Source organism: Centruroides sculpturatus, unplaced genomic scaffold, assembly GCF_000671375.1.
Source record: "Centruroides sculpturatus isolate CEXI.00-Female unplaced genomic scaffold, Cexi_2.0 scaffold1077, whole genome shotgun sequence".
NCBI classification, from domain to species: domain Eukaryota; kingdom Metazoa; phylum Arthropoda; class Arachnida; order Scorpiones; family Buthidae; genus Centruroides; species Centruroides sculpturatus.
Window position 1 is genome coordinate 109,907 of NW_019385357.1, and position 25,418 is coordinate 135,324.

Genomic DNA, 25,418 nt, shown 5'->3' on the forward strand with positions numbered 1-25,418 from the left:
TAGGAACATTCTAATTTGAATTGCGAAAATATGATCTGAGAAATAACGCATCCTGTGTCTCATCACCAAGTCTGCTTCTCAATTTGTTGCACATATATGCAGCTGCTGAGAAAACGCGTTTAGGTTTGATGGAAGTTGGAGGAATCGTTAGTAAATACTTATAAGCCCGTTCTAGTTATAGCTTCGAGGACACGGGGAGGTTGGAAGAAAACAGTCCGGTCGACACAGATCGGGATTGTAGGAGTAAAGGCTACAATCCCGATTGTTTCGATCATTGTAAGCATGCCTTTCTAAAAATAAACACGTTAATTTTGTAAATTCGGTCTCTGTGTGAGTCTCTCAGCATCCAGCAAACCACTACTCCCAAACGTAAAAAGACTTTCTCGCATCATCCTGACAGATCGCAGGCAAGGCGGGGGTCGTAACCTTTTCACCTAAGGTCAACCCCCCCTAAGCGAGAGGCGTCGGGTCTATATTAACCACATTGGCAAAACAAGATGGCTGACACATTGACAAGTAAAACGCACTGAGTAGTGCTCTCGACTGCGCCAGAAAATCGATTGGCGCCCGCGAAAATTCAAAAATACAAAAATGAAGTACAGTATATTACCAAGTAACCCAGTGAGAACTGCTTGCCTATCATTTTAGTTCAAAATACAAGAAGTTTTATTCCAAGCAAGCATCGCAAGCCCGCTAGGTTAATTTCTGTTGCTTGCTTGGAATAAAATTTCTCATATTTTATATTAAAATGATAGGCAAGCAATTCTGTAAAAGCACTGGCACTGAACGTTTTGCTTCATGCAGTCTATTTTGCAACTTTTTTAAAATGATGTCAATCCCGAAAATCTCGGGATTAGGAAAACTTAATCCCGAAAATTTTGGGACTGAAAAGTAGTCGGGATCCCAGGATCCCGATTTTCGAGATCCCGGGATCAAATCCTCTAGTTGCGTGGCACTCAAACAAAAGATGAATTGACGAGATTTGAGAATTGCGTAAGTCGGGGTAGCATAAGTCGAAGTATTACTGTAAATAAAATATATTTTATATAATAATTAGTAAAAGGGACATGCAAAATTAGAGATGCAGATATGTGCACAACAGTGAATATGTAACTTACCTGACATTTTTTTCTTTAATGGTAAGATAGCAAAAGTTAAGAAAATGAGTAAAATAGAGTAAAATAAAAATTTTTTTTTTTAATTAATGAAACTGTAAAGAAACAAGACTGATACACATTCTCATCTCTATATCAATGGATATTCCTGACATGTAATCACCAATATAAAGATATATAATGTAGAGATAAAGCTCAGTAAACTGCACAGCTGTGTTAAAATCTAGTGAATGAAGGAATAACATGAATAAAACAAAGAAAATGGAGACTGGAGGTGAGCCATCCAATATTAGCACATAGGAATTTCATTCTCATTGCATTTGTAATTATAATATTTTATGTGTGTTATATTAGATGGCATCCATTGTATAAGTATTTTGTCTCAAATTAGGAAGAGGAATAAAAGAAAACTTACTGTATTTAATTCTCACATATTGAATGCTGATAAATTGGGGTTATACTGTATTTACATAAATATCAGAAGGTGTAACATGTAAGAATTGAATTTCCTTTTATTTCATTATATGTATATATTTTTTCTATTACTTAGATGATGAAAACAAGAAATCTGATGATGATAGTGAAGATGATACTGATAATGACAGCAAAAATGACAGTAATAACAGTGACAATGAAAACAACAACAGTAAAGAAAATGAAAGCAGAGATGAATGATAATTTCCAACTTTTGAAGAATGATAAACAGTTTGGTAAATTATGAAATGAAAACATTTGTAAATAATTGTAAAAAGTGTGGAAATTATTAAATGTATGTATTAAAATATTTTTATTTAAAAAAGAAAAAGGATCTTGTTTTTAATAAGTGTACAGTACTAATATATGATTAATAATACACTATAATATGATCAATTTTTAAAACAAAAAATGAATTTAACCATAATTTATTAATGTGTATTGTCTTTTTAGATTGAAATTCAAGATTTAAAATTATAGTATCATTACAAAATACTTAAATCTTATGTATTTATGACATCTTTTATTAAATAATATAGAGTTACTAAGACATTTAATTTTCAAAATTAAATAAAAATAATGCATTTGGTTTAAAAGAGATGAAATATTTATCTTTACATAAGAAAGCACTTACTGAATTTATTTTACTATTTTCTCAAACTTGGTATGAAAATGAATTAACAATATATAAATGATAATGAATTCTGTCCTCTAAATTTGTATAGTATTCTTTAATTTTTAATAAACTTACAAATATTTATTAGAAATCAAGTGAAGTAAATTTGTGTGTGTGATATCATCATATGTCATTTCCTTCATACTAGCTTGGCTGAGATAATTGTAAAACAGTGATAATAATTTAATGTTAGAATTTTAGAATTTATTGTCATTTCATTTTTTTAAAGTTGGTTGGTATCTTATTCTCAATTTATCAAAATGATTCATCAATCCATATATCAACTAAAATATGAACAAAACAATCAACTTCTTCAAAGTACTGTTAGCTGTAATATATATATATATATATATATATACACAAATTTATATTTAAATTATAGATATTTTGTAAAAGAATAAACATAGATTGTTAAAGAATTAATTACTAAGAATAGAAGTTTAATAGACAACAACAGAAATAGATGGTAGTCAGCTGATACTAAGTTCAGGCTGTAAGGTGAATGAGACAACTTCCCGTCTAAACTGGCCAGATTCTCTTGTGATGATGCCAAACATGCAGATTATCACCTTTTGCATTATTGGTCCTTTTGACATTTGCAACAGCTGGTTGACCTTTGTTCACCCATGAATGCTTTAACAAACACTAGATGAGATCATAGTCTTTGTTACATTGTAGCTACTTTTGAAGTGATTGAGCAACAGCATGCAAATATGTTCTTTTGAAAGTTCATATTGTCAGACATTGCTGATGTGTCTGTTTCAAATGAAATATGTCATGATATGCCCTTTGTTTATTCTACTTATATATCCACATTGAAGGTTCTAGAACATTATTTTTTTCCACTCATTTCTAGGAAAAATCAAAATGTCTAAATTTCACATTTACAACATAATAAAAATAATAATATAACACATGATTTAGCAAAACAGTTTACATATAATTGAAGTATGGGAATATATTTTGATCTATTGGTTCTTGATGAGATATAATCTTGTTTTTATTTTCAGCTGATGAGATTAGATATAACGAATACATTATAACAATGTTAAAACTTTATGGTATTGTGGCATAAGGATTAAAAATGAAGCATGATATATAAAGACAGAATAAAAAAGTTAAATCTGGTTATAATTAAATGACAGTTTTATAAACTGTTTGTTTGTTATAATCATGTATTGATGGAGATTTAATACTCTATAGTGATTGTGGCTAAAAATCTTTATTGAAATAAAGATCTACATCATTTTTATTATATATATATCAATATCAATGATGACCATCTGCAGACATTATACAGATCTGGCCTGTCAGACTGATTATTCTTATGGCCCCCATACTAGCAAGGAATGTCTACACATTCTAAAGATCTAAAAAGTCCAAAGTAATGAGTATGTCATTCATTAATAAAAACTAGTGTTGCAATGAATAGTATATTCGGCCTCAGGCAGAATACCGAGTATTCAGCCAGAAGCGTGGCCAAATAGCTGAATATTCGGCCAAACTGTTCAGCTTGATTAACGCACGTACGAAAATTGGTGCGCAAACCGCATTATGGCAAGGACCCTGCTCTCTATTGCCCACTGTCACTATGCTTTGCTAATCACATTAATTCTTGACAGTTCAGACAAGAGAGTCATGGCAGTATGTGATAAGTGATGATATCAAATGTGGATAACAATGAAATTACCTACACATGTAAATAACGGAAGAAGAACAGAGAAGAACCGCAAAGTGAAAATAAATATGAAATTGAGTTGATAACATAATAGAACAAGTCAAGGCAGCTTATTGGCCCGAAATTCGCAGTTGTGAATGCCAAACAATTGTTGTCGTAGACTTCGGAAAGCTAAATGCTTGTAATGAAAATCACTTGGCGTGCACGGGTGAAAGCCTGGGGTCGTTCAGGCTACCAAGCTGTTTCGAATCTGTGAAATCATAACTGTGACTTATACTGACGTCCTATCTGTCTCTTTTATCCGTTATCACCAGGCTATGAGTCACGTAATTGTAAAATGGGAAATCTACGACAGAAAAGTGATGAATCGAAAGTATCGTGAGGGCGTATTATGATGTATGCATAGGCATACATGGACTAAAGCGATAGAGGAAAGAGAAAGGAAAGAGCAAAGACGAGCACTTAAAAAGAAGGATAGGCAGGGTCAGGCCCTTAGATGTGCGACGATTCTCGAAAGAATAGATGTGTACATGTGCTGATCTTTGTAATTATAAATTGTGAATACAAGTGAGTAATATTATGTTCTTTTTTATTTTGTGTATGTTATAAGTTATAAATAAATATAAACAAACAACACTAACCTGATAACATTAAATCAAAATGATTAATTTACTGTGTTTTTATTATTTCTTACTCCTGTTTTTAGGTATTCGGTATTTGGCTGAATAGCAAAAAATAGGCCGAATACCGAATATTCGTTACATCACTAATAACAACCTTTCAGTTATATGGACACATCTGATAGTCTTTATGTATTGGTTTTAGGGCTGAGAAATTTGAATATGGCAGTGAGTTTTACATGTTTGAATTCAAATTTTCACTATTGCTTGACTTATAACAGTTCAATTATCAAATTGAAGTTAATTGAATATAAGTCAATCAATGTATAAATTGGTCGATTTTTGCTAGCAAATTTAATTGTTAATTTGTAGCATAAAACAATAGATTAAATTAATTTACTTGCCAGTGACAAGGAGGACAGTATCATAAAACTTTTTACTTTTCATATATTTGTCTTTGAACCTGAGGATGTTTGGACAAAAATTTGAGAGACCACAATGTTCTTGTTAAAAATAACAGAAACTAATAATAATTTTTAAATTATTTTGTTTTATGCTTATTTCAAAATAAATATTACATACTCTATTTATAACTATAAAACTATTAGAGTTTATAAAATTCCAAGTTTCAAAAATCTTATCATTTAAACTCTTCAAAAATTCCATTGAAAACATTAATTTCTAAAGTTGGCCATTGTTGATGTATATTATTGAACATTATTTGTTTTTATACTAAATAAAAACAAATAATTGGACAAGAACAATAATCAGAATGCAAGACTTTAAATTAATGTATGAAAATAACCTTATAAATGGTTAAATAAATTTGATGTCAGACAGAAATAAATAAACAGGTTTGTCCATTAAGTCTGTTCATTAACTTAGCAAGACTTAATAATTAAATTTCATGGCAAAAATTTCAGTTTATACTATTGCTTGACTTATGACATGACATTTATATATAATATTTGTAAAACAAATAAAATACTAATGAATTAAAAAATAAATTTTTATTCATTTTTGTTTTTTTCAATAAAACAAAGAAAATTGATATTCCTTGATGTAATTTATGAAATTTATTTACAATAAGATTAAAATTTTCCTTCTAGCTGATAAATAGCATTATGATTACTTCTAAATTTGCTTTTTTGTCTGGTAATTTGAGTTCGAATATCATATTCTGTCTGTTTCATTGCCTCATAGTAGTCCATAAATTCTTTGTTGGCAAGAATTCCACATTGCGTTTTCAACTTTTCCAACTGGTAAAGTGCTTTCTTATTCTTTTCTTTTAATTCTGCTAATAGTTCTGTTTTCTACAAACAAAATATTATTTTATAAGTTAAGTTTATCACTATTAGAATGAAGGAAAACAATATGATATTAAACTTGTTAAGATATTTTTTTATATTCTATAAAAAGCATATAATGGCTATAAATCTTTATTGAAATAAAGTATTTGAAGTAATATTCTTGTGAAATTTTACAATATAGAGAAGAAAAATCTCTTGAAGAATTTTATTACAAGTACTTCTTAGTTTAGGCTCCAAATCATTTTTTTTTTTACGTTTTTGTACTAATGATGGTTTAAATAGCCAAAATTTATCTTGTCTTTAGTTTTATCCAGATTCAAAGAATATGGGAGTTGTGGACTACATTATATATATAAAATATTCACAACAATGTTTTTATACAGTTAAAAAATGATATAGGAAATATTATTAACCTACGACTAGTTATGGAAAGAAGAAATGCTTCAGTCCTCCTTTCTTTATCAACCTTTTTCAGATTATATAACTTCTGAAGAACTTCAAAGAAAAATATTGATAGCTATGTTTAAGAAAATTCTTTACAGATTAAATTAAGTTTTAAACTCTTGAAGAGGAGATGAAACTCTTTGTAGAAATTGAAGTTTATAAGAACATTTAACATTCATCAAAATGACTTTATTTTTTGGCCAGTATTGCCATTTAAATATAATTAAATTTTAATTAAAATAATGATTAAATTCAATTTTGTTTATATGTAATTATTTAAACTAAATATGCATATTTGAAACTTTTTGATATTCTTTGGAAATTGTTTCTTGATGGTTAATAAAGAAAGCTGAAAATTTTAGGATAAGATTTTTTCATTCTTTTAAAATTATTCTATCAGAGCAGCAAGATCTTCCAAAATTTCTAAGTCATTTAAAATTTGGCTTTAAAATCAATAAATTTTGACACTTAAAATACATTTTATATGATTTCTATTAGAAGTTTTCGTAGTTTAAAACAAACCACTTTATCATCAAATTGACATTACAGTAAATTTATATATAATACTGTTGAAATGAACAAAACTTGTGCATATAATTGTATAATAGTACTAACTTCTTAACTAAGGAATAATACTTACAGGACAGAATAATTGTTCTTTAAAGCTGAAGCATAGAATCCAAAAACATTATTAAAATAAATATTGAAATGTTTATAAAGCTGTGCACACAGAACTACTTAATTAAGATAATGTTATATCTTAATGAGTGATATTATATACAGTAAAACTTCTCTAACTTGCAAGCTCCAAGGAACAAAAAACTTCATGTTACAGATGATTAGAGTTAGAGAACAATATGGTAAAAATTGCCAATTCTGAAAAGATCTGTATTTTTAACCCTCTTGCATTATATAAAGAATCTTTGATACTTTTTTTATTTTAAACAGTTCATGTAATGCCTTTCAATAAAATATTCAATATAATATACCTGCAAAACTTCAATTCCATTAATCATGTTGAAATAAAGCAAGAGATCCATTTGCAATATCTGCAAATGGGTGTTGGACAGTAGATACAACTGTCAAAATTTTGTGGAAATATGATAATTAGGATCATTTTAGATACAATAAATATCAAAATTTGAGTCAGGGAAGTTAAAAGTAACATAAATCAGTGTCATGGGACCATAAAAACCTGACTTAAGAAAATTCAAGTTGGAGACATTAAATGCCTATGTTATTTCATTGAGACCTACCAAGCACTTTATTTTATTTGTAACTCAAATATTTCTTTAATTCATACGTTTGAGTCAGAGAAGTTTACTGTATTTGTTTATTGTAAAGTAAAAGGCAAGATCCATTGTATTTTACAGCATTGAAAACTTTTGGTTATAAAAAGAAAAAAAAAAAGCTTAAAATTCCAGGGATAATTTTTGAGCTTTTATACATGAAGTTGTGATCTGCCATAAGTTGTTTGTATTCATCAAATAACCTTCAGTAGCCTACAGATAACCTCTACCTAGCCCAACTCTTCAATAAAAGTGTTATTGTTTAATTAAACATATTTATAGTTATTACTATTTGTTTTTTAGAGCTAAGCTGCTTTATTTATTATATAGAATATTTTAATGGTTAATGTCTTCTTTTAAACTCTTATTTTTCTGATAAATAAAAGTGTGCATTCTAATTTTACGTTTTTTAATCAGAATACAGTTGCAAAGTACCAAAAGTGTAGGATGGTTTAACGACACTAAATACAATTCTTATTAATACTTCCATTTCAGCACAAAATATTTGTCTTATATGCCATAAAATATGGTAATTTATAATATGCCATTGTGAATTATATCATGATCTTATTCTAAATAATGCTTTCTATAAATTCCTTCTTAATATTATATGAATTTTAATTGTATCTTGTAATACCAAAGTTTTATAAATTTTAAAAAAATCTACAAAAACGAAAAAAAGCATAAAAATAATAAGTATAGTTTATATTCAAAAAAAATTATTTAATTGAACTGCTTTTTTCTATATTTTGCTTACTATAATAAATTTAATGCTAAATAGTCTAAAAGTACAAAAAAACTAACTTTCAAAACTTCTTTGGATAAGTCTTTTAAGTTTTGTTCAGCATTGGCTACATCAGGTTCAAGAATTGCAAGTTTCTCTTTTTCATGGGTCAAAAGTTGCAGAAAATTAGCAAAAGTTTGTTCCATTTTGACAAATTCCTAAAAAGAAAATTTGTAAGAATGAAAAGGAATGAAAGAAAATCATATAGTTTTCATTATAAACCTATTAGTCTATAAAATACTGTAAATAATTTCTATTTTATACATGTATAATAAAGTATACAGGATTGGAGGTAGAATTCTTTGCCTTTTGCTCGTTGCAGACTTGTTTTGCATTTTATTTATTCAAAAACCAAAATACATAGAATGTTTCTTTATTAATAAAAAAACAGTCTTAAAGATTTTTTTTTGTTAATAAAAATAACAGTAGTTTTTAGGAACCACTATAGGCCCTAGGAAAAATCCTCAGCTTCATCCTTTTGTCAGTCCTGTATGATATAAATACAGTTTTTATATCATTCCTCTATTATTAAAAAGTTAATATATCTTTCATTAAGAACATGAGTATCCAAATGGCATCTTCACTTGTCCTTTTTTCACACCAGGAACTAATTGTATTCCAGGAAGGTCATAGTCTCAAAAAATGGAACCTGTGTGCCTTTGATTAGTTTCTGGTATGAAAAAAGGACAAGTGAAGATGCCATTTGGATAGTATATGTTTATGTTCTTAATGAACTTTAGTGTTTTGGATTATTTTTTAAATGTAATTTAACATATTTTTGTTCTACTTAAATAATATTTTGTCTAATCATAAAGGTTTACAATAGATTAAAATTCATTGTAAGCAGCTAAGATTAGACAAACTAAAGCTGTTCATTACGGTTCTATAAAATATCAAGTATATAAAGGGCAACTTTCTTAAAAAAATTTAAATTTTAAAATTGGGAAAGTCTCAATCTTTTCTACAACATCGCTGCAAATAAAACGACATCGATAAGGTGGAATGCTGTTCGAATCAGAGTACTGGAACTCATAATGCTTGCTGACAAAAGTATTTCATGAAATAACGTACTTTATTACATCAGATTCAATATATATCATCCAAAGGAACTTTAGAATTTTTTTAAAAAAATCTATACAGATAGATTTATAAGGAATTTCATTCATAGATCGCATGAAAATTCGTATATTTTGCTGTCTCGTAACGCATTTTTACTTCTATATAATAATGCGTTTCACGTACTATTTAAAAAAAGTTTCGTAATTAATGAAAATTCTTTGTTAAAGATTCAAATTTTTCTATTTTTAACAGCTGTTTATTGAACGAGCGGTATTGTGATTTATGTAACGACGTTGCGACTTTTGAGTAACGTAAACTGTTTTTTAGGGATACTTTAAACGCACGTAAATCGAAAGGATTTATAATTATATTTTTAACAATAATATATTTGTAATTTACATTTATATAATATATATATAATGCAGTTATATATCTGTATCATTGTTCTCTCTATGCCATAATTCTTACAGAACACGGACAAAATTATATATAAATTTTACTTTTTGTTCCCTATAATATATAAATTTTATGTATATTTTTCTATTTTCATCTGTATAATTTAAGCTTCCACGTAAAGAAGTGTTTAATTTATAAATTATTCTACGCATCATTAATATAATTTCGATAATAATTTTAGAAAATAATAATAATAATTGATAATAAACAGATTCATCACCGTGATGATAATTTTATATAGAAAAATAATATTTAAATTAAGGTTTTAACTAGTAGCTGAATCGATTTGTATCAAGCTTGACATTTAAAAAATTTACATGCAAACTTGGTTTCAAAATTTCGATCGAATAATAAAAATTTCGTTAAAATTTACAAAAATTATTTTTTTTTAAATGTAATTACGAATAGAATACAATTATGATAATAAATTTAAGCATTTAATAATTTTTTTATAAGTTAAATTTTATTTAATAATTGCTCAAGATAATTTGGGTACATTTTTATAGGAATTGAAGGGCTTTAGATTTTGCAAGAATGTAATTTTTGCATCATGTATCTCTCTATAGGATTTGTTATAATTGACGGTTATGATTAAATATCTCGAATTAAATTATCATAATTGAAATAAAATCATATGCAAGAGTAATTTACACAAAATTAACTTTATAAATTGGTCCTGACGTCATAATTACCGGAGTGTAATTTACGGAACGTTTAAGTTACGCTCGAGTAATGTTTTCCCTATTTCTTTTNCATGATAACTCACCTGACTGCTTATTGTAATCAGAATTAGTATAGCCATGTCCTGCATGTTTTAGGATGGCTAAGTTAAAATCTATATATATATAAAATTGATTGTCCTGACTGACTCATTCACTGATTCATCATTGCCCAGAGCAAACCGCTGAACATAAAGAGGTGAAATTTGGTACACGGTTAGGGTATGTCATGAAAATGCTCACTAAGAAGGGATTTTTTTAAATTCCCCCGCGGGGGGAGAGGGAGACAATTAAGTCTTAACCGGAAAAATGGCTTCTACTGTACTATTTTAGATGCTATTTTTTGTTATGTTTAGTCTTCATTAAGTACTTAAGTGTATTAAGTGTATTAATAACATTTCAGACATTGTTATAAATATTTTTATATATTTCGATTTCTTAACCAAATGTTTGAACCTTTTTAAATTATAGAACAATTGTAAACGTTCCAGAAAATTGATCAAATTCAAAATAGTTTGTTTGATTCTCAGCAATTCTCATCATTCTCGGTGGTAGGTTTATATAACAATTACTATGGTTGTTGAAATACTGAATGTAAATGGGGTTTGCTTGCAAAACCTCTGCGGGGGCAAAGTCGCGGGTAACAGCTAGTATACTTATAATAATTCACTTATTGTAATCAGAACATCAGTTACACATGTACAAAACTTATGGATGAACACAATTGCTAGTGGTTATAGCTAGGAAAAGTCACTAGTCAGTCAGTGACAAATTGCATAGGTGTACTGTACAGTACAAAGCCTGTCTCCACACTGATCTGGGTATTGATAAGTACTGTACTCTTCATCCATTCTCCACCTATGTCAAACTGCTGTATGTATTTTCTCACCAAAGACTTAGTGAAATTGATAGACTTTTATTGCTTTGATTTGTAGATTGCTACAATTTATTGTGTACTAGCTTACCCGTCGCGCATTGCTGCGATCTCAGAAAAAAGGAAATTGAAGCAAACTCGTTATGATAAAATTCAATTTACATTTTATTATTTTTATTGAAACTTATTATTATTATTCATTTTCATCGGGAAAACATTTCAAAGTGTCGTTTCAATTCTATTTATTTATTGGAGTGTTTGTGGATACACAATATTTTTTGTTTTTCCCTCTGGTGTGTACACGAATAAATCGGAAGGTTTTTCGACGCGTGAGCCGGCCACATACAGTTGTCGATGCGAGAAGCACGGATTCTCCAAATTTAGCCCACACACTCGCTGCGATTGTCAGAAGTGCGATATTCCCCATTTTTATATATATTTTTAAATCCTTTATAATTTTCATTATTTAATTGCTCCTTCCTTTCTTCCTTGGCATGTTGTGAAATTTCTGATAGTTGGATAATAAACCGTTTTATTGTAATTTGTCTTTTTAAATTATTTTGAGTCGATATTAAAATTTGGAAAAGGGGGGATACCTAGATCGGTAAAATACGCGAATTTCTTCCTACAACTTCGGTTGTTGTTCGGGGTACAGTTAAGGTTTTAACGAAGCTCGAGCGAATACATAATTAGCAAAAAAAAGTTGAAATAAAGTGATTAAACAAAAATTATTACAAATATCGTAAATAACAGTTCACAAATGCATATATAGAGATATTTTTTGAAGGGGGGAAATGGTCTTCACAATTTGAAATCGATCGAACACACTGTGCGCGAATGCTCGTGTAAACGCGCGCCATCTATCGTAGGATAAATGTACTTCGCGGGAGTGTATTAAAAAATTAAAAAAACTTTCCAAAGTTTTATGGCAATCGTACTATGCCACAAACCTTCGCCAGAGTATATTAAATAACTTCCCAAAGTTTCACTGCAATCGTATAAACGGTGTGGCAATGCATGAAGGACACACACACACACACACAGACACACATACATTCATTTTTATATATATAGATTATCCAAGTCGTCAAGTAATACAGTTCTTGCCATATTTGTCTGCATTCATCTGCAGTTCTCTGTAGTCATGCATAAAATGTCATCCATCCTAAAATTTTGGACAGGTCTATTTGGGTAAATAGGCATTTTTAAGCTATCTTTTCATGCTATCAGCTTCAACTTATGGTTGATAATGTACAATTATTATCAGTCTTTAACCAGTATTTTAAGTATAAATGTTAATTGTTATTTGCTTGAGTATGGTAACTTACATTGTTGGCATTTCTTACTTCAGCTCATATGCTAGTTGTTGTTAAAGATCAGGCAAACAACAGATAATTATTAAAAATTGAAGATTATTATTATTTTAATTATAAATTATACATTTTTAAATTGTTTGAACATGATGCCTTAATCAATAAAACCAGAATGTTCACTAATCACAGTCTTCTTTATTTACTCTGCTTAATATTTCAGTTAATAATTATCATCAGTAAAGGTATGTCCAAAGTGATTACAATGTGCAGATTCTTCTATATTCTAAAATAATAAGTTCATAATTCTTATAACTTATAGAAATAGAACAGTAGGGGTCTTTGTACTATATACACAGTATGTTTATATATTCATATAACAATTACCGTACACAGATGATCTTAATTTCAGAAATCTCCCAATCAAATATTTTTAGTTCTTGAAAGTAGGAGGAACTTTAATCATATAAGTGCATCATCCCAAATTTATGAATGAAAATTTTTAAGTAATGACTAATGATATGTCTTAGAAAATGTTTTTTTGTTATCTAAAAATGCAGTATTATTTATTTTGTTTTGTTGATCAGTCAGCAAACAATGGTGCTAAGATTTATTCAATTTGAAAATACAGTTTATAACAACTTTTATCAAGGAAACAAAGAATTAGAAAAGAGCAATTTAGTTAAAACAGTTATTTCATGCTTAGTATAATGAATAAAGACAAATTGGTTAACATTTTCTAGTTATCTTAATATGAAACCGTGCCTGTCTTCTTATTTATTTATTCAACACAATGAAGTATAATTTTTACATGACACTAGGCTTTCTTTACATTCTTTATTTCTCTCTTGTTATCAATACACTTTTTGGGCCTATGCTCCTCTTCTGTCGGCTTTTGTTTCTTATGAAGGTGTTGAGCATTTTAAAAGAATTATGGAACATTAAAATAGTGCATACTTAGGTTTGAGCTCCTCTTGCACACACGTTTTTTTTAAGATGTATTTTAATGTTCCATAATTCTTTTAAAATGCTCAACACCTTCATAAGAAACAAAAGCCGACAGAAGAGGAGCATAGGCCGAAAATGTGTATTGATAACAAGAGCGAAATAAAGAGTGTAAAGAAAGCCTAGTGTCACGTAAAAATTATACTTCATTGTGTTGAATAAATAAAATTTTCTAGTTACATAAACACAATAAATCAAATTTAAAAACCAGTTTGATTTTTAGTTATCTAATACTAGAAATGAAAATTATTAATATTTGCCTCTTGAAAACATTAAATTTTCACTTTCATTTTTTTTTATTCTTGACATTAAGATAGCAAACAAGACTGAATGCATGGGAGTTTGGAGTTTAACCATTTCACCCACTCAGTTATCTTCAGTCTACTGTATTGTGTTACTCTATACCTACAGTGTAAAATTAAGTAGTGTAAAGAGTAGCATTTAAAAAAATGTTTTTTAAACCCTACTGTTTATCAAGCTTGTTCTCAGGATTTTTAAACAAATAATAAATAAATACTTATATCAATGTTAGGCATGTAACAACAATATTTATATCTTCATCAGATATACATTAGAAACAACAAAAAAGTGACTTAATCATCTCACCATTTTTAAAATTTATTTCATTAATTAAGGGGCTGTCCATAAATGACATCTACACTGGAAGAGAGGGGAGATTGAACTTCAGTTTATCTGCTTTATTTCATTTATTTATATACAATTTATGCATTTTATTATATTTATTTCAAAATTTCTTACATACCATAAGAAGAAATGAAGCATACATCACATCATAAAGTGATAACTCGACCCACCCATTAAAACTTTTTCTTGGACATCCGAAGAGGGGAGGGATTATGGAAACTTGGACAAACTGGGAGAGGAGGAGTAAAACTTTCAAGAAAGATGTGGATGTAATTTATGGACAGACCGTAAATAATAATCTCCAATAATTAAAAGATTTTCTTTAATTGACTCAATTTTTGCCAAAGTAATATTACAATAGCAATAAAATTAGCAATTTAATTAATTATTTAAATCACATTAAACTTTAAATTTCTGAAATATTTTAAATTCTTAAGCATGTAAAAAATTTATTTTAAAATATTGAAAAAACTGTAAAAACTAACTAGTTCTTTAAGATTATCTTTTAACTTTTGAAGGATCCATCTTTCTCTAATGTTAGCTAATCTGGCTTTTCTGATCTCCTCATCTATTTCAGCTTCTTTTTCCAAATACTGATTTATTTTCTAGTAAGACATATTTTTAAAAATTAAAAAGAATTGTGATTTTAAATCAATTACAATAAATGAAAATAATCATTTATGTAGATACCTCAATTGGAATTTTTTCAGCTTTCTTACTAAATATTGCATTCATGGCAACTTCTTTTTTCAAATCATTAAAATTCTTAATAAAAGCATCAACTTCGTTCTGTTTTTTACACAGTTCTGCCTTTAAAATGTCTTCTTCTTTTGTTTGTCTCTCTCCTTCTTCTTCTTCCAGTTTACATAAATTTTCTATTTCAACTAAAAGTTTGTAATTATCATTAAAGAAATCCATAACCATTTTTATTAACAAATAAAAAATAAATAAGGCTTCATTATATATTTATACTTAGCATTTTCTCATACGAATCATTCATATCTGTTTCTGATGAGATGACAGCCAACTCATCAATCTATTTATAAAATTATCAATATTTGGAAAATAAAGTATATATAAAGTATATATTTTTATAACATAAAATAAATTTTGTAAACTACTCAATACCTTTTGAGACTTAAATTGACTGACTAGTTTCTTTTGAAGTGTGGCATTTGTCTTTAACAGTCTCTTTTCCATCTGAACAACTTTCTAGAAATATAAAAACCAAAACTTGTTTCTGTCGTCAGTATCTATGAAATCTCTCTAACAAGTAAGAATAAGACTCACATAATACTCGTCCAGTAACTCTTGACGATTGGACTGCTGGTTATCATTCTCACTTTCTTCAATTATTGGTTCCATGATTGGTAAAACAGAATGGAATGAATCAGTCTCATCAAATTCTCCATCGGGAGTCACATTTTCCAAAATTTTATCACTATCTGGCAAATTAAATTCCGTCACTGTGTGTTGGAAGCTCTGAGATTTTGCAATATCATCATCATAATCATCATTTGATTCATTGGGTTTTAAAGACTGGAAAGTTTCAGCTTCTGTATCTAGTTGCATCATTTTTTCTTATGCTAAAATGTAAACATTTAATTTCTAGTATATATAATTTATGATAGACTTTTATAAGGTGTAATAAACTTTTTGCAATCTGAAATAGTTTACATTATTCATTATAAATACAACATGGTTTCACAAAGATAAATATAGAAATAAAATTCAATACAGGATATTGATTTAATGGGTGTGGTTATGCAGGTATTTAATAATTAATTGATGGTAATTGTTTCTGATAAATGACTTTTCTTCTTTTAACAATTATTATATATAAATGTGTTACCTTTATTTAATAGCAGTTACTTTAGTANCAATAAAGTGCATACGAATTTTTCTTAAAAAAAGTTGTAATTGTAAAGGTTTTTATGAACATTTGTAAAGTGTGCAACGTATTAATGTGAATATGTAGTTGAAGTGTTTTTTTTAAATGGCTGTATTTTTATTCTTTCACAACGTTACCAATTATACACCGAGGTTTTTAGAAAACAGAATCTGAGTTTGTACTGAAGAGGGACTTAAATTACAATTAAGTCCGAAATGCATATGACAAATCAATAAAGGAAGTTCATAACCTGAATGCTGTATATGATAGTCTACCGAACTGAAAATCGGAAAAAATAAAATTATTTTATTACTATAGTAGCGAAAGATAAAGGGATATTAGGCCTACTTACTTGCTTCCTTTCAGATTCTGTTTTAGGCAACTGGATATAATCTGCTGAGATTTGAGCAATTAAAAAACTGACTCTATTTATCGCTCTACAAGCAGATGATTGACTTAAATCATTCAAATCGCCTACGACAAACTGAAATGTTCCCGTGGCATAAAAACGTAGAGCCAACAACAGTTGTTCCATCGGCGACATCGCATAATTTTTCGATGATCTAGAAACTAAATTGTGACCAATTCGTCCCAGTAGGTTTCTTACGCTGTCTTTTGGCAAACGATATCGACATAGAAAATCGTAATCGTCCAATTGTTCCAGCTCATTTCTTCTTGGAGAAATAATCCGCCGACTTCTTCGTTCCATACGATTTATATAATCTAGATAATTCAGATTTTCTAGCATATCGGCTTCGTCCTCATCGAATGTCGCCATTTTTCCCTGAAATAGATCGCTTTGCGCAGGCGTCAAACCTAGAGTTATCGTCTACTCGCCGATTTTCTAGAGTTAGAGTTAGAGTTAGGGTTATTGTGTTTGACTCGAGATTCGGAGTTGGTGAATACCAATTTACCAATAACTCGAGAGTTAACCCTAACTCTAACTCGCGTTGGTGAATACGGGGGTTAGTGTGCATTTCCATAATGTACCCTAACTGTCTACCAAATTTCACCTCTTTAGGTTAAGCGGTTTGCTCTGGGCGATGATGAATCAGTGAGTGAGTGAGTGAGTCATTCAGTCAGTCAGGACAAGCAATTTTATATACTTAGATAAATATTTTTATATTTCTAGAAATTGTATATGTTTAAAAAAATTCGTCGAAAATTTCTGAATGGTCTTTAATGTCCCAATGTTTAGTATTAAAAATAAGTACAGTACCGTTATCAAAACTACCTTAGTGTAATCCCGTAGTATTAAAGAGATGAGGTACTGTAGTATTATAGATATACCTTATAAAGCTTCTTTTGAATATGCAAACTGCTTCTGTAAAAATTCTACCGTCAACTCGTTTTAAACGCATGTCAGTAACTAGGTAAGATTTCCAAACACATTCACTTTAAAAAATCAAATTTCAAGCCAATTATTTTTACGCAAAGTGTCCTAGATGAGAATGGTAAAACATCACATTCTATACAACGAATACAAAAAACAATACTGTAAATAATAAAATTGAAACGTGGATATCGAATAGCTCGTACATTTAGACAAAAATTCTAGTTTTAACGATCCATACTTCTATCGTCATTAAAATGAAGAAAGAAAAGATTAATGCAGTAAGATTGTAATTATATTTCTTTCTCGAACATCTACTTCAATAAAAAAAATAGAAAATCACGCACGTAATTAGCATTAAAATGATGATACAGTATTTATAAAATTTCTTGATAATGATATATTTGTAAAAACTAAATTTTAAATTATAACAACTCGAATAATGACAATTTACAATTCAAAAAAAATTTACATTAATAAACACTTTATATTTAAATTATGTTTTATGTAAATCCAATAAATTCATTATCCCGTTCACACATTTTGCAGAAATTTTATGGTGATAGAGTAAGAAATAATCACATTCGAATTTAACTTTACATTATATTCTCGTTTAGATTTCGCCTTCCTCTAAGGAAACTTTTGACTTCAAAAATGTAAATTAACCGAAAAATAAATATTATTCATAAGGTTTCTGTCACAGGTTAAAAATTTGTCTTCAAATTTCCTGTCAACTGTTCCTTCGTCGCTCACAAAGTAACTCAGTTGACGAGAAAACTCGATATCGGGTTGGACATTTTCAGCGGAGTAAAAGAAAGCAAAGAAACGAATTGACCAATATTTTTCTAGATACAAAAACGTTTGCAGATATGCTACTCCGTCTTTATTGCAAACGGTGTCAAACGAAAACTGTCCGTAGTCCAAATCGTTAATATACCCGCATACGTACATTGGAAAACGTTCGCCAAGCTTCATTGAAAATCGAAGAGTCGTGACGTAACAATTTCTGTCACAACTACTTCGCTGCTAAAATATATGTAATCTTTCATCTCTCTGTTTGCGACCATAAAAGGAACTCCACGATTTATGTACGAGAACAAATTACAATAATTTATTTTGCTTCTTGTTTTTGTTTCTCGACTGAAGTAACTGGGATACAAGGAATAATAATTATACTTAAAAGTATGCCAGATATGACTCCTTTCTACTTCGCTTAACAAGTTCATTGTAAAAACACAAGATAGCAATTCGTCTTCATCCATGGCAAGCAATCTGACTTTTCCAATAAATGGCTTCATAACATTTCTTATTGCATTCCTTTTCGATTCTTCATTCATCGAATGAAAGTTGAATGCACCCAATTTTCTTTGAACTTCTATGCTCCAATAATACACGGCTTCGAGTAAACGCAATTCACTGACAGATTTATATATCGCTCGAGATAGCAGTCTATCAATTGTTGCAATTTTACAGCACATAAAGTCGTCTGTTGTAAATAGGCTTTCTTCGTGTTCGTCGAAAGCTTGCCAGCAATAATAAGTTATAAGCATATCACCGATCTTAAGTGCAAAATCGTGAATTGCACAGACGGTACGCAAATTTATTTGCCGAATGATAAATGATCTGCATTTCTTTCTTAAATTCTTTAACCCGTATCTTAAACTCAGGTGATACAGATCGAAAGCGTGTATAATAAAGGACAATCCGGGATCGTCCGTCCGTACATAGCTGTTTGAAAAAATATAAATTATAATTTATGACAATGTATTGAAATTAAATGAAAAATAAGTTTCGTAAAAACTTACGTAACGAATTGTTTGATGGTCTCGATTGGATAAAGCATAAACAGTACTTTCGAATTTTCAAAATATATAATGTGATGCTCCAATTGCCTGTTCAAGACTTTATTCAACTCAGCTTCTGTTATAATAATTTCTTCGTTTTCTTTATTTTGGATTAGTATCTCACTCGAAGAAACCCTAAAACAATAGAAAGGTATTTATTATTACTTTGAAACAAACATGTCTGTTGTACTATACGTTAGTTGTAATATTTCCGACAATGGTGTATAAACAAATGCATTACTAATATTTTAAAAATAGATATTAAAGTTTTTGTATTAGCTTATCATTTTGGGTTTTGATGGTTCCGCGATAATCAAGTTTTATTTTCTAGGAGCTATCGTACCAGGAAACGCTGCATTTTTTAAAAGAAAAGGCATCTCTATTCTATCAGCAAAAAATTATTTCGAAATATGCCTTTCAGTAGACTGAGTAGGAGCGTAGTCCGAAATAAAATCAAGTTAATAGAATAAAGATATTCCTTCATATATTAAAGGAGACACTTTGTATGATAGATCATAGTTATTATTTGATTATCAATAGATATTAATAATAATATCAAAGTGACTTTTTGTTAGTGTAAAGATTTTTGTATATGTGTATAGTTTTTGACGGATTATCGACGGTCCTTTGTTGAATAAATGTATCTTCGATACGTATTCTATCACTTCCCTGACTAGAATTTTAAAAAATTAAAAAAACAAAAACTTGTACAGTTTTCATTATAGAAAATGTAAATAATCCATGATTCGTATGGAATTGTTTTGTAATTGTCTACGAACAATAATTGATTTTTCTGTAACCTATCGTATCCTGAATCTCTATGTGTATAGGTCATTGTATGCTATACTCTTATAACTAATAATGCTAGTCCCAAACTGCTATATCTTGGAGTTTTCCATTATTTTGTTATACAAGCCTAAAGCTTCAAAGTAAAAAATCATTATGCTAATATAATTTTAATGAATCATCATCCATTTTAAAAAGTAATTAAACAAGTTCGTTAAGAGAGGGAAGCTGGAGATTTTTTGTAGACTCTGAAATAAATTACGAAAGTCTAATTTTACAAAGAATTAACAATTACATGTTATATGCAGTAACAGATAATAAAATCTTTAGGTCTTTTTTGAATCAACACTTATTTCGTATGTTCTAAATCAGTGATTCCCTAACTTTTTTGATCCACGCCCTTTTTGTTCCATAAAGTTATACCCAACGTCCCCTAACCCATTTTCACTTGCGTGAAAAAGGATTGGAAATATTCTTAGGGAAACTTTTCTATGAATTTCACACTTTGTGCCCTTACCGTACATTGTTCTTAACATCGGGAAACCATTAAACGCAATGTTTCCTCTTATCAGCCTCATTTTTACCTTTGGTCACCGTTCAATACTCTGCTTCCAGCGCCCACTAGATCTACTCATCGCCCACAACGGGGCGTTATTGACAACTTTGAGAAACGCTGTTATAAATAAACGGACATCGATGCTTTGTAATTAAAAATTAAATTTTCTCTTCGTGTGGATCTGACATTCACACAAAGCACAATTACAAGTTTACATTACAAAACTGGAAAAAAAAAAGCCTTTAACTCAGTGTTTCTCAACGGAAGCGATATCGTTCCCATGTGGGCGTTTTTCCATGTTGAGGGGGCGATTAGTAACAATATATATTTGAAAGGGAGAGAAACAATTTTCTGGGCGATATAGTAAAACATTATATTAAGAATAATTAAATATTTTACTCGTTATATCGTACAATAATTAAACAAATAACGTACTAGTGACTATAACATTACACTACTCGGTGCAGTACGAATTTGGCGTTAGACTTGGCCCTCGGCATCGGAATTTTGAAATAAAAGGGGCGATACTACGTAAGGGTTTTATTGAAGGGGGCGATACTAAGTTGAAGGGGACAATGATACATTAGAAAATGAGAAACACTGCTATAACTGATAAGTTATTAGTTAAAGGCCCGCCTAGCGCGTACTCGCATTGCTTGTGGCTACCCAATGCCTGGAGGCATCATATGGTTCCTTGTCGCTTACAAAAGAAAGGAGTTTAACACTGTCGTACCTATATATTTATTCTGAACAGGATTTCTTCTGCTTTGCAGACCGATAAATAATAAACCGGTCGAATTAGTAAATTTCTCTGTAATGTTATTTTGTACTTTCATGTGAAACTTGTAATAATTAAACAAATAACATTTACGAAGTGCGGCTTTAACATGTATTAGATCTATTGTTTTAAATGAAACATTTTATTTTTATTGTGTTTAAAATGTGTACTAAATATGCTGATTTAAAATAGAGTTAAGAGAAAACGCTTAACGATCTTAATATAAATAATTATCAATAAAATATATTATTCAAAATATTGGCATCAAATTAATTTTAATCAAATCTGTTTACAAAATGTAATTCATTTCCTTCCATTCATTCAACTGCCTTAAACAAATAAATACCACTTTTACATGTTGATGGAATTGAGGGATTTGCGATTTACATGTCAAGAAACACTGAACTACCCGAACTAAATCTTGTACAAAAAATGAGTATTAAGCATTTGTATATTGAAAATTAAAGAAAGCTTATTAACTCAAACTTTAAAGACCGAAAATTATTTCACCAAGAGAATGAAAATTTTAATCTACTTAAACCCTTTGAACCCTAGAAGTGGAAGATTCTATTTCTCAAGTTCGAACATTATAAACAGACGGTTATTTACATAAGGGAATAAGCTTTTTGTGAAGTTTTGCTTAGTTATTATCTCCAGTAAGATAATTGAAAATTTTGTTGATTAAATACTATTAGTTTAATTAAATATTCTAGAAAATTTATGTATAAAAATTCAGTAAGAGTATGTTCATTTGACGTGAACATATGTGATGAAATAAGTACAAGTAACAGACAGAAAATTAACTTATATCATTTATCACGTTATATTTTAAGCTTTCGATAGCAGTACATCATCGCTTTCTTTCTCAAATTTTTTTATAAAGAAACATACGATAGCCAATAGCAAAACACGTAAAATGGTTTTGCGCCCACACATATAGAAACGCTATAAACAGGAAATACAACTACATACTGACTCTGCACCTCTGGGACCGCCATTTCTTCGGCTCGTTTTCGCCTGAACTCTCGAGTATGACGACGAAAAACGGAGGCAACACGCCCTTAGAAGTAGAAAGAAATCATCGCGGTAATTGGCTGCAGATGCCACATGACTTTGACGTCACCGCCTCTCCGGAAAAACACGTAATTTTTTAATTGCATTACTTGTATATTCTGTATAACCAACATTAAAACTGGCTTTATACGTGTATTTATTGTGATCTCACGTATATACGTATCTAAAAAATTAGCATATAACGAAGTGGACCATTACGTGCTTACGAGTAACAGCATGATGTCGAAGTCACTTCGCAATCAGTTAACACCTTTATAGTTTACGTTGTTGTCAATGTGGCCAATGGTGTAATCGTGGTGCTGTAGTTTCATATTGACGTGGTTGTTGTATCGAGTTCCATTGGAGTAAATGTGGGTTTCTTTTTTCACTATAAGTTTTTAATTTGTTATATTGTCAGATAGAAAAACTGAAAGTCGTAGGAAATGAATTCACATCAAGGCTGGGTATTATATCATTTTTTCCAAATTTCGAACTTTTATGTTTATGTTAATTAAGAATCTTTTTGCTAAGGCGTTTCATGTGAGAATTCAAACTGTATTTGTAAGAAAACTTTTGTAAACAATAAATTTTTAAATAAATTTTGTAAACAATAAATTAAAACTACAGTTGACCCCCCTTTAACACTGTTGATAATTTCATGTTATATGGATTCCATGTTGTACGAGTCACTTACATTTTACAAATACCTCAGCCTTCGCAGCCAAGCTCACGTATGTATTTGTAAAATCTAAGTGATTCCTACAACATGGAATTCATATAACACGGAATTATCAACAGTGTTATAGGGGGTCAACTGTATTCTGGAAGAAAAACAAAAGCGGAATCTGCGAGTTCGAGTTCCGCTCGGATCGATTTTTTAATCGAATTCGTTGAATTTCTATGATTTTCTACGTGTTAAAACTTTTTAGAATATTAACGAATTCTTTTTCTAAATTTTCAAGCGTACTTTGATTGAAGAATTGTACAGGATTCAAACATGTATAAAGCGTTTGGTTTTATCTACGTTTTTCGAGAGTTTTTAAAAGAATTCTCTAGGTATTTTTAATGCTATCTGCTGGACTTTGCGTTCGTATCTATAGAAGTCACAATAAACCGGCATTAATTACTCGTATTATTTACATAAGTTTCAATCTTATTCGTCACTTTGCATTGGTTGCGAGTATCCAACAATTGTGTGAGTGCTTACAAGCAAGGATAGACTGCGCTGATCATCTGAGAACAATTTAAATAATTAATTTACACGAACTTTTAAATATCAATTTATACTTGGTAATAACGAGTGCGTTGACAAGTTTGTAAACGGACTAGCTTGAGAAAATTAATTTTTCATACATAACCCTGAAACTGACGCTAAACAGATGTGGGAGTAAAATCACATCACATTGTTAAATGAAAACTCTAACATGGCACTTGGCTTGACACAGTCTAATGGATTTGCTGTATTTGTATTTGTGTAAAGTCTGAAAATTGTAAGATAAGTGTTAGTTCTTTTATTTTTTTGTTCTGTATTTTTAGTATATTTAAGCGGGAACCAGATACACACATTCGATCTCAGCCATAAGCCGAGAAGCGATTATACTACTGTACTGTACGTATATAACAGAATACAAACAAAACGCTACTTTTTATCTTTGTCGTAAAATGTTCCAGCTTTGTAAACAACACAGTCTTGTTAATGTAAGTACTAGTATGTGTTTTCGAATGGTTATGTTTCAGCTGTATCGGATTATTGTGGTGTTTCTTCCTGTGTGGACATTCTGCTTGTTGTGTTTTGGTTCTGAAGTGTCTTCTTTGTGTTTAATTGTTTTCCAACACTACACGCTTTTCTTTTACTGGATTACCCCTGCGTGGATACTTCCTAACCTTACCGGAACTCGCATTGAAGACTTTCTGAGCCTTGAGAGTTTACCTCTGTTGCTACCACCAACCAGTTTTTTCCCTCTGCTTTAGCTAAAATCTTGTTTGCTACTGCAGAGTTTTGTAGGCATTTGGACAAACTTTTCCTATTCTACATTTATCACTACTCTTTCTGGTTGATGTAATTATACTATGTTAGCATGGATAGCACTGATTACATCTCTGACACGCGCACTTCTGCGTATAAAATATTTAATGAACTTAAGGCTTATCTGGTAGATAATAAAAAACCTTATATGGGCACCATCTCAGATTACCCAATTATATGAATTGAAATAAATAAAACACAAGTTTCAAACTTCGTGTAAGTTTTTTCTACTTACGATCATCTCTTTTTATTTTACCATGCCATTTAAGTTAAAAATTTTCTTACTGATTACAAGCATATGCAATATTGCACGGAAGCACTGTGAAACTCAATTATTAGTTCAATTTTCAGTTGAAGTAATTATTTATTTTAGAACAGTGTATTCACTTTTACCAAAGGAAAACGAATAAAGCTACACATGACTCATCAATAGAATATATAATTTTAGAAAGTATACCTATACTTTAAAAAATATACTATAAACAGTTACTACCGTGTTTCCCCGAAAATAAGACATCCGCAGAAAATAAGACCTAGCACAGATTTTGCTGAATTGCGAAATATAAGACCTCCCTCTGAAAGTAAGACCTAGCGAAGTTTTTTTTAGTCGTAATGGTCATCGACAGATGGTTGAAAGTGGCCGTTGACTTTTTGAAAGTACAGCCACTGATTGGTCAGCAGACAATTACGCCA

At 29.8% G+C, this 25,418-nt stretch overlaps 5 protein-coding genes across 6 annotated transcripts in view; 1 reads left to right on the plus strand and 4 right to left on the minus strand.

Moving 5' to 3' along the window:
- Positions 1 to 1,919, plus strand: part of LOC111638064 (PRKR-interacting protein 1 homolog) — a 31,447-nt gene extending 29,528 nt beyond the window's left edge. Inside the window, exon 5 of the mRNA XM_023383694.1 lies at positions 1,666 to 1,919. The gene's annotated coding sequence lies outside the window, so the exon portion shown is untranslated. The remainder of the gene's footprint in view (positions 1 to 1,665) is intronic.
- Positions 1,920 to 5,590: 3,671 nt separating this feature from the next.
- On the minus strand, positions 5,591 to 8,786 carry LOC111638066. Its single transcript, XM_023383696.1, has 2 exons — positions 8,411 to 8,786; positions 5,591 to 5,876 (listed from the first exon to the last, which is right to left on the minus strand). Exons 1-2 carry the CDS (start codon positions 8,534 to 8,536, stop codon positions 5,655 to 5,657), a joined length of 348 nt encoding a protein of 115 aa, XP_023239464.1. The 5' UTR covers positions 8,537 to 8,786; the 3' UTR covers positions 5,591 to 5,654.
- Positions 8,787 to 14,078: 5,292 nt separating this feature from the next.
- Positions 14,079 to 25,418, minus strand: part of LOC111638051 — a 13,593-nt gene continuing 2,253 nt past the window's right edge. The window contains exons 1-7 of one of the 2 annotated variants that reach the window (XM_023383683.1): positions 16,311 to 16,346; positions 15,749 to 16,044; positions 15,587 to 15,670; positions 15,431 to 15,494; positions 15,149 to 15,342; positions 14,944 to 15,063; positions 14,079 to 14,218 (exon numbers count right to left, since the gene is read on the minus strand). In XM_023383683.1, the coding sequence (XP_023239451.1) occupies positions 14,213 to 14,218; positions 14,944 to 15,063; positions 15,149 to 15,342; positions 15,431 to 15,494; positions 15,587 to 15,670; positions 15,749 to 16,033 (753 nt within the window). In that variant the 5' untranslated portion in view covers positions 16,034 to 16,044; positions 16,311 to 16,346 and the 3' untranslated portion in view covers positions 14,079 to 14,212. Of the gene's footprint in view, positions 14,219 to 14,943; positions 15,064 to 15,148; positions 15,343 to 15,430; positions 15,495 to 15,586; positions 15,671 to 15,748; positions 16,045 to 16,310; positions 16,347 to 25,418 lie in introns of those variants that run through there. The other variant, XM_023383684.1, reaches the window with a different exon arrangement.
- On the minus strand, positions 16,593 to 17,127 carry LOC111638057. The gene is made up of 2 exons (XM_023383689.1): positions 16,702 to 17,127; positions 16,593 to 16,628 (listed from the first exon to the last, which is right to left on the minus strand). The coding sequence occupies exons 1-2, from the start codon at positions 17,125 to 17,127 to the stop codon at positions 16,593 to 16,595; spliced, it is 462 nt and encodes a 153-aa protein (XP_023239457.1).
- On the minus strand, positions 18,654 to 22,644 carry LOC111638059. The gene is made up of 3 exons (XM_023383691.1): positions 22,619 to 22,644; positions 19,488 to 19,661; positions 18,654 to 19,410 (listed from the first exon to the last, which is right to left on the minus strand). Exons 1-3 carry the CDS (start codon positions 22,642 to 22,644, stop codon positions 18,654 to 18,656), a joined length of 957 nt encoding a protein of 318 aa, XP_023239459.1.

Bases quoted from the DNA above. Each gene is read 5' to 3' on its own strand.
- LOC111638059 (XM_023383691.1), bottom strand. From the start codon at position 22,644: ATGGCGGTCCCAGAGGTGCAGAGTCA. The intron at 19,662-22,618 runs GTATGTAGTTGT...CTATTGTTTTAG, and splicing joins GTCCCAGAGGTGCAGAGTCA to GGTTTCTTCGAGTGAGATAC. The intron at 19,411-19,487 runs GTAAGTTTTTAC...TTTTTCAAACAG, and splicing joins ACCATCAAACAATTCGTTAC to CTATGTACGGACGGACGATC.
- LOC111638057 (XM_023383689.1), bottom strand. From the start codon at position 17,127: ATGGCGACATTCGATGAGGACGAAGCCGATATGCTAGAAAATCTGAAT. The intron at 16,629-16,701 runs GTAAGTAGGCCT...TCCGATTTTCAG, and splicing joins CAGAATCTGAAAGGAAGCAA to TTCGGTAGACTATCATATAC.
- LOC111638066 (XM_023383696.1), bottom strand. From the start codon at position 8,536: ATGGAACAAACTTTTGCTAATTTTCTGCAACTTTTGACCCATGAAAAA. The intron at 5,877-8,410 runs GTTAGTTTTTTT...TTTTGTTTGTAG, and splicing joins TATCCAAAGAAGTTTTGAAA to AAAACAGAACTATTAGCAGA.